Raw genomic sequence first — 12682 nt, 5'->3', positions numbered from 1 at the left:
CATGAGAAACACCAGCTATTGTATAAATAGAAAATATAAAGTAAAAGAGTCTGACTAGAGCAGACACTCAAGGCCAGATTTTCTTTCTTTCTGGGGTGAGTTTTCTGGTAAGTACTTGTCCATTCTAGGCTTACTTCCATTCTGCTGAGTTTGAAGGGAAGGGTGGTATAACCAAATCACAACATGTTCAAAATACCCATGTTCATAGAAAAAAGGTCCAAATAGCACAATTAAAATAGCCAGACATGATGCATTGTACAGGTTACCTCCCCTATCATATTATATAAGGAAAATAATAATGTGTATGACACAGCCACTGAACTCTACTGGGCTTACTTTGATAAGAGCCTGAAATACAGCTTGGAAGGTAGGTACTCTACCACCTGAGCCTCACCTTCAGCTCTCAGATGTATGGTTTTAATGCTCAGGCTGACATGGTGAGTAGCTTTCAGGGGGTGTGGCCCTCCCTGCTGAATGGCAGGAGAAAGCAGCCTGAAGTTGGCACTGTGGAGGAGGACCTCATTGTCTCTTGTGAGGAACACAGGACTGGCCTTGCCCAGAAATCAGCCTGAGAGTTACTTGTGGATGAACTGAATGCGTCCAACAATGACTAGAGTGGTTGAAAATTCAACTACGGTTCAACCTTGGCTACTCTTCAGAGCAAGTGGTTCCCCCCTGCTGCTGCCTTCTTTCACTGAAAAAAAAAATTCCCCAAACAGGGCTTTGCTATATAGTCCAAACTAGCCTCAAATTCAAGATCCTCCTGCCTCCAGCTTCCTGAATGCTGAGATTACAGGTGTGCATCACTCCACCTGGCTTAAGTCTTTCTCTCTCTCTCCCCCTTTCCCTTTCCTTCCTACTTCCCTCCTTTCCTTTTTTGTGGTATTGGAGTTTGAACTCAGGGCCTTGTACTTTCCAGGCAGGTGCTCTGGAATTTGAGGCACTCCCTTAGCCCTTTTTGCTTTGGTTATTTTTCAAATAGGAGTCTCACATGTATAACTGGACTGGCCTGGACCACAATCCTAGTTCACTTCCTGAGTAGCTAGAATAACAGGCATGTGCTGTGATGCCCAGCTTTTTATTGAGAGTCTTTTTTTGGGGTGTCTTGTGACTATCCCCACCAGCCCAGCCTCAAACCATGATCCTTCTTATCCATGCTTCCGGAGTGCCTAGGATTACATGTGGAAGCCACGGCACTTGCTCAAGCAACTTTTTTTTGACTAAAATTATGAGCTTTGCTCTTCATAAAGATGCTCTAGTTCACATATGCAACAAAACTTGTCTATAATTTCAAAGGATACTCAGACTCATTGGAATCCCTAAGTATCATGCTGTGGGGATAGCTGAGAGGAAGAAGGGCAAATGAAAAGACAGGAAGTTTTTTCAGCTGGGTAGAGCACCAGACAAAAGGAGGTAGAAAGGTGCAACAATGCAACATGACAGGAAAGCAGTGAAGGCTCTCCATGGAAAATAGAGCTAAGCGTGGCTGGATCCTACCCAGTACACAGGACACTGATAATTCTCCAAGAGTAAGAACAGGGAAAAAGAAGTGAAGAAGGTGTCCCTATTTCTTTTTCTCTGAAAACCAAACTAGCCTCAATTAACTGAGACTCAGTTTGTTATCTATCTCCTATCACTTTTAGCTTTTCTCCCAAAGCCCAGCTCCTAGTTTGTGGCCAGTGGCCACATGAAAGAACTAGAGATAGATAATGCTGGTCATGCCTGTAATTCTAGCTACTCAAGAGGCTGAGGTTCAAAGCTAACTTGGGTAGGAAAGTTTGTGAGAGTGCTATCCCCACCAAACTACTAAAAACAGCCAGAAATGAAGTTGTGACTCAAGTGGTAGAGCACCAGCCTTGAGCAAAAAAAGTCTGGATAGTGTTCAGATCCTGAGTTCAAGCCCTGGGATGCAGTGCATGTACACACACACACACACACACACACACACACACACACACACACACACACACACACACACACACACACACACAGAGTATTAGTAGGGACAAAGCCAGGCACCAGTAGTTCATACCTGTAATCCTAATTACTCAAGAGATTACAATCTGAGGATCACTGTTCAAAGCCAGTCTGGGCTGGAAAGTGTGTGAGACTCATCTCCAATTAACCACCAGAAAACCGAAAGTGTCACTGACACCAAATAGAAGAACACGAGTCTTAAGTAAAAAGAGCTCAGGGACAGTTCCCAGTCCTTGAGTTCAAGCCCCATGACCGACAAAAAAATAATAGTGGGGACAGCAAAAGAATCTTCTAGTAGACCTCGGGGCAAGCATAGTTCCTTAAGTGGCAGAAAGAATTCCTTAAACCTTGAAGAAAAAAAAAGGTCACTAAAGATTCTGAATCTGTAGGAGTAAAGGAAATTTCACTGTGCAAACAAATCTGGGCAAGATGCTAACACTTTACAGCTAAGAAGAATGAATTGCTCTCCAGTTTGCAGCTAGCCTTGCAAATAGGAGTTCAAGAGTCCTGGGATTCCTGTGTGGAAGGACTGTGAGTCAACATGAACATGGAGCGATTAGAAATCATCTTCTGGGGTCAAATTCCCCAGAAAGCTGTAACACCTGGAAAGAAGCAGAACTCTGACCTGGGTGGTGAGCTCCCAGGTGAGTCTGAGCGTCAGCTTCTCTCCATCATCTCCTCTGTCCTCCCTTCAGCTGATCTGCTAGATCTGCTTTTCTAGAGTCAGTATGTCCAGCACTCTTGGGAGCAGAAACAATCTCAGAGGATATCAGCATCTCCTTTTTTGGCTGCTAGCAATTTAATTTACCTTGTCACTGTGTATTTAAAAGACATCTCTTTATAAGACTTTGCCTCCTTTTTCCCATTCATTACGTTCAGTAGATCACAGTTTTATGATCAAGAGATCAGATTATGCAATCAGGAATGAGGACAGTGATTCTGCATCTTGCAAGGTGGCAGTAAAACAGATTAGCATTTTAGGACTCAAGCGATTCCATTCAGGAGCCAGGAGAACAACAAAGCTGTTCTTCCAGACACCTTATTTGGACACTAGCTTTTGACATGTCACTGATGGGTTATTAACCAGGCATGTCAAGGGCAAGAAGCTTGTTTTCAAAAACCTACCCTTTTAGACATTTCCAGGTAAGTATTAAAAGTCAAAGAAAGGGCACTAGATTGGGAATCCCCAGATGGTCTTCTGCGCTAGCTCACCATAAAGGGCTCAGGGGGTCTCAACCAGTCTATTTCCTCTCTGAATGGCCTCAGTTCTCACATCTCTAAAATGAGAGTGTTGGGGCTGGAGATGTACTTTAGTGGTAAGAGTATTTACAAAGCCTTTGAGGGTCTGATACCCAATACTGTGATGATGATGTTGATAAAATAATAATAGTAAATATTAATAGTATCAATCTAAGCCATCATAAGGTTCATTCTATTCAAATTCTCTTACCTATACTCCTTAGGGAGGGGAGAAAAGAGTCACAAATACAAACTTCTTCCATTTCTTCAGAACAAATCCCAAGTCTCCCAGTGAGGTCTTTTCCCTGCCTAAGATGGAAACCCCACTCACACCAAATGGGTCTGCTCTTTCTCCCATGGCTCCTCCCATCTCAACTTCTCTCTTCTCTCCCTGTCTCACTATTGCTGTTTTCTTTTGGCAGAGGTGGCTCTGTTCTCTCTGCCCTAAGCCTCAGCCTGACTCACCTTTTCCTCGAAGACGCTCCCACACTCAGCTCCCTCCTCAATTCCCCAGGACCCAGGTTGGGTCTGTGTGCCCCAGCACCAGCAGTCACTCTTGTTTGCTGGCTTTAGAAAAAAAAAAAAAACCCTTGTAATCATTTTCCTGTGGGTGTGTCCTTTCTTCTGCAAGTGCCCTAGTGCCTGGTGTTCCTGTTTAGAGGGTTCTGGATGTGAGGTCAGGATTATAAGAGGAGGAAGGGGAGGAGGAAAAGGAGAAGAGGGAAAAGAAGGAAGAAAAGGAGGAGGAGATGAAGAGCCCCCTCCTCCAAGCAGGAGGTGCAGGAAGAGGCCATTATATGGGTGATCAAGGAGGGCTGTCACTTTTTTTCCTGTCTTGTTTTTGAAAAAGATAGTTTCATTTTCACCAAAGGAATTCCTAGGTAGGAATGGGAACCATTGGGAGCAGGTCATCCAGGTGCAGGAGGCATTAAGAGATTATGACAATGAGTGGGCATGGCTTACCATCCACGGTGACCTGGCAGGAGCACTCAGCTTGTCCAGCCGCATTCTTGGCTACACACTTGTATAGGCCCCTGTCCTCTGGCAGTGCCTTCTCAATGGACACTGAACACAGTGAGCCTGTGAGGGAATAGGAAGAGAGGGTGAGTAGCCCAGGTAGGTCCCAGTACCTGCCTGGCATCTGGAACACAGCAGGCCCCATCTTTCCACAGCAGCCTCCAGGAGCAGAGGCCTGTGGGAATCAATCCAGGCCTTGCTGAGGCCAGTGTAGTCTCTTGCTGATAATCTGTTTCCAAAAGTTGTTATGCTCCTCCAAGTACCACTCAGCCTTCCTTGGAGGCTTCAGGAGGAGGAGAGAAGTAGCTTCAGACCCTCAAGAGCATCTGATGCAATAGAAGGAATGGATGGAGATGGTTCTGAACCCTGTGCCCTGACCAAGAGGAAAGGAATTAGGTGCAGGTTCCAAAACTATGCTGGATACAGTGGCTCAGGAGGGGGCTCTGGCCAGCCCTGGTACTGATTCTAAGAGTGTCTCTTGGAAAGGGGATTTTTGATAAAGAAATGGGTGGGAGAGGAAGGAACCCTTGCCCAGCCAGGGACACAGACTTTTGGGAAGATCTGTTGGGAGAAGGAGATTCTAGTATGGGACCATGACATTGGCTTTTCAGGAAGACGATCTGAGATTAAAAAAAAACAACAAAAAAACTGGAGCCAGTGAGAGGCACTTTGTCAGGAGAGGCACCTGGGGCTGTCTTCCTTTGGGTCCAGGTCTTCTGACTGTCTCAGAGAGAGGCAGATCATCAACTGGTCTACCCTTGACTCTCTCCCCACCTCCTCTGGCCTGACTGGAGGTGGGGGGAAAGGAGTCACATCAGCCCACGCAGGAATCTGGGATCTGCCTTTTGACCATTTGGTTCTTTCAACTTTGGCTGGCTACTTCTCTAGAAATGGGGGTAGGGATGGGAGGTGGATAGAGAGAACTCCTGAGGTTTCCTTTAGGGTATGGGGAGAGGCCAGTTGAGAGCTGGGCCTTCTAGGTTTCTGCATTCTGATACATTCTGATAGCATGGCATCCTGCCTGAGGTTGCCCTGTTGGTCAGGGCAGCAGTCATCACTTGAAGAGCCCAGTGTATCCTGATGCCTAGAGCAATATATCCCCAGCTCCCATAAGCCATGGGCACTAGGAGCCCAGAGCTATGTGTGTGTCCCAGAGGTATGTGTGTGGGGAGCCAGACCAGAAGGGAAGCCAATGGGCCCAATTCCCAGAGGATCTCAAAAAGGATACCTACCCTATTTCCTACAATTCCTTTCTCTACTTTAGGGGGACACATAGGTCTGACTAACACAAGGAGATCCAGAGAGCAAGTTTGGCATTAGTTGGGCCCAGAGACTCTCCCTCAGACTGGGAGAAAGAAAAGGCCTGAGACTTCCCAGGACAACATGGCTGATTGGAGTCCCATATCTCCTATACCCTTTCCCCTTTCCACACATTCTTTGACAGGCCTCACTCTCTCTTTCCTCAGGAAGGGCAACTGGCCAGGGTCTCTTCCCACTGTGGTTAGGAGACAATCGATAGAAACTGCAGCAAAAAGGATTTTGTTGGAACTTGAGAAAGTCTGGCATGGTGGTGAGAATGGAGAGACACAAGGATATTGGAGTGAGGGTAACAACCCTCTAGAGAGAGAACTTTTCATTCATCTGGGTAGCAGGAAGATGCTGAAATGACCTCTGGCCTGAAAGTGGAGTCTTAAGTGAAATTGACCCTCCATCAGGTAGGGCTGAGGCTCTGGGAGTGATCCCCACCCCCCAAACCCCACTCTGGCCCAGGAATGTACGGCTCAAGTCTTCAGTTTTCTTTCAGTTTCAGTGCCTGGCTGCCTTCATTCAGCCTTAAACAAAAATGACACACATGGCTGACAGTAGTGAGCTGCTGGGGAGGGCAGTTTGGACTCAGTCCTGCCCCTTCTCCCCAGCTCTTCCAAGTACCAGAGCAGACCCTGGCCACCAGCAGGCGTGGGCTGAGGGAGGGCCAGAGCAGGCTGGGAGGCTGGCTACCCCAGATGAAGAATCTGGTATTTCCTGTGGGACAGCTCATTCCTGACCTCCAGAAGAAAACTGTTTCCCAGAGTTTCCTTTTCTTTCCTTCTTTCCTCCCTTCTTTCTCTCTCTTTCTCCCTTCCTTCTTCTTTCTTTCTTTCTTTTTTTCTTGCCTCAATCTAGTGGGGAATTTTAAGGTGGTGAAGAGAAAGGGAAAAAGCCAGGAACAGGAATCCATTGAGTGGTTCAGCAGGAGCTCTGCCCAGAGCCTTTCTTGTCCAGGGAGTCAGTGTTGTGTGTTTGAAGACCTCCCCAGCTCTCTCATTTGCTGAGCAGGGGGTGGGAGCAGGGAGAAAGGGGCTGGGTAGGGGCAGGGAATAGTTTGAAGGCCTGAAGGTTCTGCCTCCTCAGCAGAGTCTCTGACTTGCCCACTTGGTAGGAACAGATCAGCAATGCCACTCACCCCCTGGCTACTTCTTTAGGCCTGTACCCTCTGTATTACTCATGAGTTCCTAGCTCTAGCTGTACCTCTCCTTGGTTTTCAAGACACCTGGAGCTCACCATGACCAAAATACTTCTCTCAAGGTCATTACTGAAATACATGCCTGTCTCCCACACCTAGGTCTGAGGGCACTGACTGTATCTACCATGAATTCTTTCCCTGAGCCTGGAACACAGTTACAAGAAAACACACACACACCATTCTGAGAATGACAAAGGCCATTTTTGCAACAGGTGGTCTATGCAAGAAAGGTCATGTATCAAACAGAACCTAATTCTAATTTAGAGTTCTTCAAGTGGATTATATGTCCATCTTTCCAATGGAATAATCCCTTTGCATATAGTAGGGAACATCACTCTCTCTTCATCCCTGTAGGATGGACTTATATAGTTTTTAAAAAGCTTTGACAAAATTCCATCCTGAAGGCAATTAAAAATGAGTCATGTCTTGACAACAGCAACAAAAACAAATCCTCCTTATGACACTGAGAGAAATGCTTTGCTGAGGGAAGCCTGGCCTGGAGGCGGAAAGCAAAGCAGAAAGATAAAGCACTTGGAACACTACCTCAGCCCTCTTCTGGGCTCACTGGCCATTGCCTCCCATCCTGCAGCCAAGACAGGTCTAGAAAGGAAGACCCAATGCCTAACCCTGGAGGGGTCAGCTAGCAGCACCCTGAACACCATCTCTCTACAGTTCTGGGAATATAGGAAGAAAAACATTTCTACATGACTGTCCCTCTGAGTGTTAAATAATGGTCAGCTCCTGCCAATGGCTATCACACATCTTCTCTGGGTCTCTTGTTGGTGATCTGTAGGCTTATCCGAGCTAGAACATCCGAGAAGCCTACTAACAGCACATCCACTAGCAGTGGCCACACTCACAAATGTGTGTTGATGGAGAGCAAGGAGGGAACAAGTATCTCTTGATAACGTGGTGAGAATGGCCTGGGAAGACATCCTGGAGGAAGCGAATTTTAATGGCAGAAAAGATGACAGGATGAGAGTCAGTGCAATGGAGGGAGAAGAATTCAACTCAGTGGGGAAAGCTGGGGAGATGGAGAGATGGAGTAGCCATTTCCTTATTCTTCCTCTATGAGCTGACTCAAGCCACCTGCCACCTGACATCATTCCTGTGGCCCAGACACCTACATGCACACATGGGGCTGCCAATCCTTCCCCCTCTTAGCTAGTCCCATCCCTGCCCAGCCATTCAAGCCAGGCCACAGGCTCTATGACTTCTGTCTTCTTTGTGGCCATGCCCATCGTGCTAGTCTAAGCCTTGTCATCTTTCTCACTGACCTCTTAAGCAGGTTTACAGACTTGTGTTCTTGGCACAAAGTCAATCAAAATCCCTAAAGTCTAAATTTTGTGCATGATGCTCCTCATCCCCAAAGTCTTGCATAGCTCCCTGTTGCTTTCAAAGTTAAATTCCCTGGCATAACATAGGATGAAACTGGAAAAAGCCATCCTCTCCAGTCCAGATGGAATATGAGAAGCCTATCTTTGGTGCTGGGGGACCCCTGATTGGAGAGTCCACTTTCTGACCACCTCCCTGTTGCTTAAGCCTGGCCTGCGTCAGGGCTCAGATGACACTTAGTGACCCACTCAGGGGCACTTGGTTCCAACCCCCCCCTTTTTTTTTTTTACTATGAGCCAAAGCTTGTGCCTCCACAGAGCATGCTCTGCTCCCTGCTGTTGGACATGGTCAGGTAGCAACCGATAAGCCCTAACAAAGCACTGCTCTTAAAGCAGAAGTGAGTGATGAGTGTAGGAACAGGAAGCAGGGCTGATGTTTTCAGACAAGACACTCTCCCCTTTGCTGTGTCAAGATAGGCTCATTCAGAGAAAGAGAGGTGGGGGGGGAGAGAGAGCATTGCCCTCTCCCCACTCCCACCCCCAATACTGTCTGAACCTAGTTTTCATGGAGCTCTCATCATGTCAATCTAGGTTACTGCACAGGTCTCAAAGCTGCTGACTAGTCACCCACTCTCTCATCGTGCCCAGAAGGATCACTACAGGGTAACCTGAGAAATGTTCCTGGTCACAGTCTCCAATCAGTCTGGCCAAGGGCTTTCCAACTTGGAGGTCCCCTTCCCAGGAATATTGTGGGGGATGGTGGCCTCCACTCCCCCCACTCCCCCCACATATCCCATAGGTGGTCCTCCACAACCACTTGTGTGGACGTGGCAGAAGCAAGGCGGGCAGACGGGGATGGAAGAAACACCTCAAGAGGACCCTGTCAATCTGGGGATGCCCATGTAAAAAGTTTCCATGATAACACATTAGCAGAAACAACCTGCTTTTTCTCTGCTGAGAGGGAAGTCCAGTTTCCCCTTCACTCCTATAGTCTTGAGATTTTCTATGCTCCGCTGCCCCAGATTTGCCTCAGAAGCAGAGTGAGATGATCTGAGAATGCCTATTCCTTCCAGGTTGAAGGAGGAAGATGGCCTGGGATGAGGGACAAGAGAAAGAGGGGATGAGGGGTGTGACCAAGCTAGAGAGAGCAGAGGGGAAGAGTGCCTGATCTGAGGGCTCAGCTGAATTGCTTGTGTTCACTTTACCATGACTTGTTCTTAAGGCTTCTATGGTGGCTGCCTCAGGCCCCCAAGAGTAAATTCTACCTCCTGAAGGACTTAGCTTCTTTGTAACCTGCCCTGGCCAGAGTCCCAGCATCGGTTTTCAGCTTGGACAACTCCGGCCACCAGAGAGGGACATGGGTTATCTACTGGCCTCAGAGTTTCTGACAGACTCCACGGGGCTAGGTAAATCCTCTTTGCACTCGCTCTCTTCTCCAGGTATAAACTGGCCCATCTGGGGACTCCAGACCCCCAAAAAGCCACAGATAATAGGATTCCCGCCCCCGTTCTCCCCCACCATCCAAGAATGTGAAATCCCAGCAAACACAGGTCTCATCCAAATTAGGAAGCAAGCAGCTAGTTCTGAGCTTGGCTAGTGAATGCATGTAGTTGGGGCTCTTTTGGGCTTCTGGTTTCTCCCTCTGGTCTCTCAAACCCACACTGCTCTCAAGCCCCAGTCTGTTGTTGACTCCAACTCACAGTCCTATACTGTCCCGTTATCACCCAGCCTTCCTCAAATCCAAAGTGCTGTTTCTCAAGCAGCTCTTGGCTCAGAGTCCCTGGCTGCCTCTGTCATTGGCCCCCATTTCCTAGCCTTCTCCATGCCAGGCTATGGAGTACCAACCAATTCAGGCCCAGGTCTACTCTGGGGAGCAGGGGTGAGGGTGCCAGGAAAAAGCTCTGCTAGGTAGACACTAGCACAGAGCATGTTCTAAATGCCCAGCCCTCTCCCCAGCAAGGGGGTAGGAATGTACCCAAGGATGTTGAGTGAGGGCCCTATCCCGTGAATAAGGGGGAACAGGAGCTGAAATTCCAACTCAGGTTGTAGGCTATAAGAGGCCACCCACCAGACATGAACTGACAGTGACCCAGACACAGGATCCCCATTTTCCCCGACCCCACACCTCATTTACCTTCTTGGGAGAGGATGATGAACTTAGTAGACTTGAGTGTCTTTCCATTCAGTGTCCAGGTGATGGTGGCTCGGGGATCAGAGATCACCTGGCACTGGAGTAGCAGCTTTGCACCCTCTGCCACACGGACATCTTGCAGCTTCTCTTTGAAGGTTGGGGCAGTCCCTTGGCTCTCTGCTCTTTTCTCATTTTCTGTGGACCCTGCATGTCCTCTCTTGCAGTTCACATCATTCTTAACCTCTTTCTTGAGTTCTTCCTTCCTGGCTGGCTTTAGGGCCTCTGCAGGTTGTGCATTGGCCACAGGCTTGAATGGCTCAGTAGTCTTGGTATTGGCCACTGGTTTTAGGGTCTCAGCAGGCTTGGTGCAAGCCAGGGGCTTCAGGGATCCTGCAGGCTGTGCATTGCCCACAGATGTGGAACTTTCCCCAGCCTTGGCATTCAAGGCCTCAGCACTGCCACTACCATTCTCTGCTGGTGATTTCTTCTTGCTGCCCAGCACAGAACGAAAATCTGGGGTGGCAGATTTGGGAGGTGGAATCTTTTCAGGCACAGGGGTCTTGGGAGTCCCCTTCTTGGCTAGGACAGAGCGGAAGTCTACCTGCTGGGGACTATGCACCTTCCTCTCTTCCTCAGACACAGTCTTTGGCTTCACTTGCCGTTGCAGGTTGGCGCGGAAATCCATCTGCTCAGCCGGGATCTCCTTCAGATCTTCTTCAGACACAGTCTTGGTGCTCACCTTCTTTCCCAGGAGGTCACGGAAATCCAGCTGTTCCACCTCCTGCTGGCGGATCGACTCCTCCGTGTGCAGCTTGGTCTCCACGCGCCTCTTCAGCAACCCCCTCACGTCCTCTCCGTCTTCCTCCTCTGGCCAACCCTGTCCTCTTGCTGACCAGCCAGGCTTCAGGGTCCCATCTCGATCACCACCACCATCAGCATCAACTCCTCCACTACAGAGGTCCTCACAGCTGGCTGGCTCCCGCCCCCTGCAACCAGTGAGGGGAAAAAAGGAAAGTAGCAGAAGGAAAAGGGGCTGGGTAAGCCAGAAACGTCAGGGGAGAGCAAATCCCGGAGGGCGGGCGGAGGGCAGAGAGGAGGGGGAAGGGAGATGGGGGCCCAGCCAGGCTGTGTTTATAGACGGGAACATTGGGGGAGAGGCGTTTGCTTGCTTGCCTACTTGGTTTATTACATCGGTAATGACTTCAGTAGCCTTATAAGGATGTGTGCAAAAAAAAAAGAAAAGAAAAGAAAAAGAAACACACATCACCCCTCCTTTCCTCTGCCCTCCCTCCCAACCGAGTCCCTTTCCAATCTCTCCCTTTGGCTCTGGCAGCCTCAGCCTCAGTCTCAGCTCAATGTCTGGGGCTGAGCCCTGGGGGAAAGTGTGGGTAAAGGAAGGGGCTAGGCCGGGCAACTCCTGGGGGCACTCACCATAGTGTGGCCCTGGTAGGGCTGCTCTGCAGCATCAGTGACACCTGGCAACTGCACTTGCCAACGCGGTTCCTGAAGAATTCAAGGAATCAATAAGGACCAAAAGGCTTTAGTGCTGTGTGGGGCACAAGGCAGGCATGGACTTGGTGGTGGGCTGGCAGACCTCCAAGGAAGATGGAGGCCACAGCCTTAACTGTGACATCCATCTGAAACTTAAGATTTAGGCCAAGGCTCTCTAATCTCGTACTCACTCTATTTTCCCAGCTCTTGCTTCAAAAGAAGAAGGAGAAAAGGATAACTCTGGACTGCAGCTAGGATAGACATCTAGAAGTAGGAAACTTTTCTGTGGGTTTGATTATATGATACAATCAATTAGTCAATCGGAGAATAAGGCATCGGTAGGGCCTCTGATAGAACTGCTGTGTTTACAAAGACATGTTACATGTCAGGGGTCACTTTATTGGTATTCTTCTCCTCTTCCTCCTAAACTGCAGACCCAACCTTCACTCACCAACCAATGCCCCGAGGTCACAACTTTCCATGTTAAAAACCTAACAAGCAACCCTCTGCATGAGTGGACCTTTCTTTTCTTCCTTCAGGTAGGGAGGGTTACAAATTCTTTACTGCCACACAGAACTGCTTAGTGATGCAGCTGAAGCCCTGTTCAGGACAGGGCTGGGCAGAGATTCACTGAGGATGGTCCCACAAGCCTGCAAGGCTGCCCTCTGCTGGCTTTTGTGAGCACTGTCCAGTCAAGAAAGGTCCGTTCTGATTGGGAGGATGGAGAGGACAGTCTGGGAGCCAAAGGGACAACTTAGGACTTAGGATACCTTAGGAACTGTGTTTTGTATAACACTCTTGAATTTCTATGGCTGCCACACCTTTTGTCTTTTTTTTTTTTTTGCTTAGAATGGCACTGGATATCATTAAACTCTGTGTGTGTGTGTGTGTGTGTGTGTGTGTGTGTCTGTGTGTCTGTGTGTGTCTGTGTGCTGGTTCTAGGGCCTGAACTCAGGCCCTGGGCACTGTAGCCAAGCATATGTACTCAGG

General features: G+C 48.6%; 1 protein-coding gene across 2 annotated transcripts in view; it reads right to left on the bottom strand.

The window, feature by feature from the left end:
* Mylk (myosin light chain kinase) overlaps positions 1–12682 on the bottom strand; it is a 195090-nt gene that overhangs the window by 74908 nt on the left and 107500 nt on the right. For both annotated transcript variants that reach the window (XM_013019424.1, XM_013019423.1), the window contains 3 exons: positions 11633–11704; positions 10205–11187; positions 4180–4296 (listed from right to left, as the gene is read on the bottom strand). In XM_013019424.1, coding sequence (XP_012874878.1) covers positions 4180–4296; positions 10205–11187; positions 11633–11704 — 1172 coding nt within the window. The remainder of the gene's footprint in view (positions 1–4179; positions 4297–10204; positions 11188–11632; positions 11705–12682) is intronic.

This window comes from Dipodomys ordii, unplaced genomic scaffold, assembly GCF_000151885.1.
Source record: "Dipodomys ordii isolate 6190 unplaced genomic scaffold, Dord_2.0 Scaffold45, whole genome shotgun sequence".
Taxonomy (NCBI): domain Eukaryota; kingdom Metazoa; phylum Chordata; class Mammalia; order Rodentia; family Heteromyidae; genus Dipodomys; species Dipodomys ordii.
This window is presented reverse-complemented; position numbering and strand designations above follow the sequence as displayed.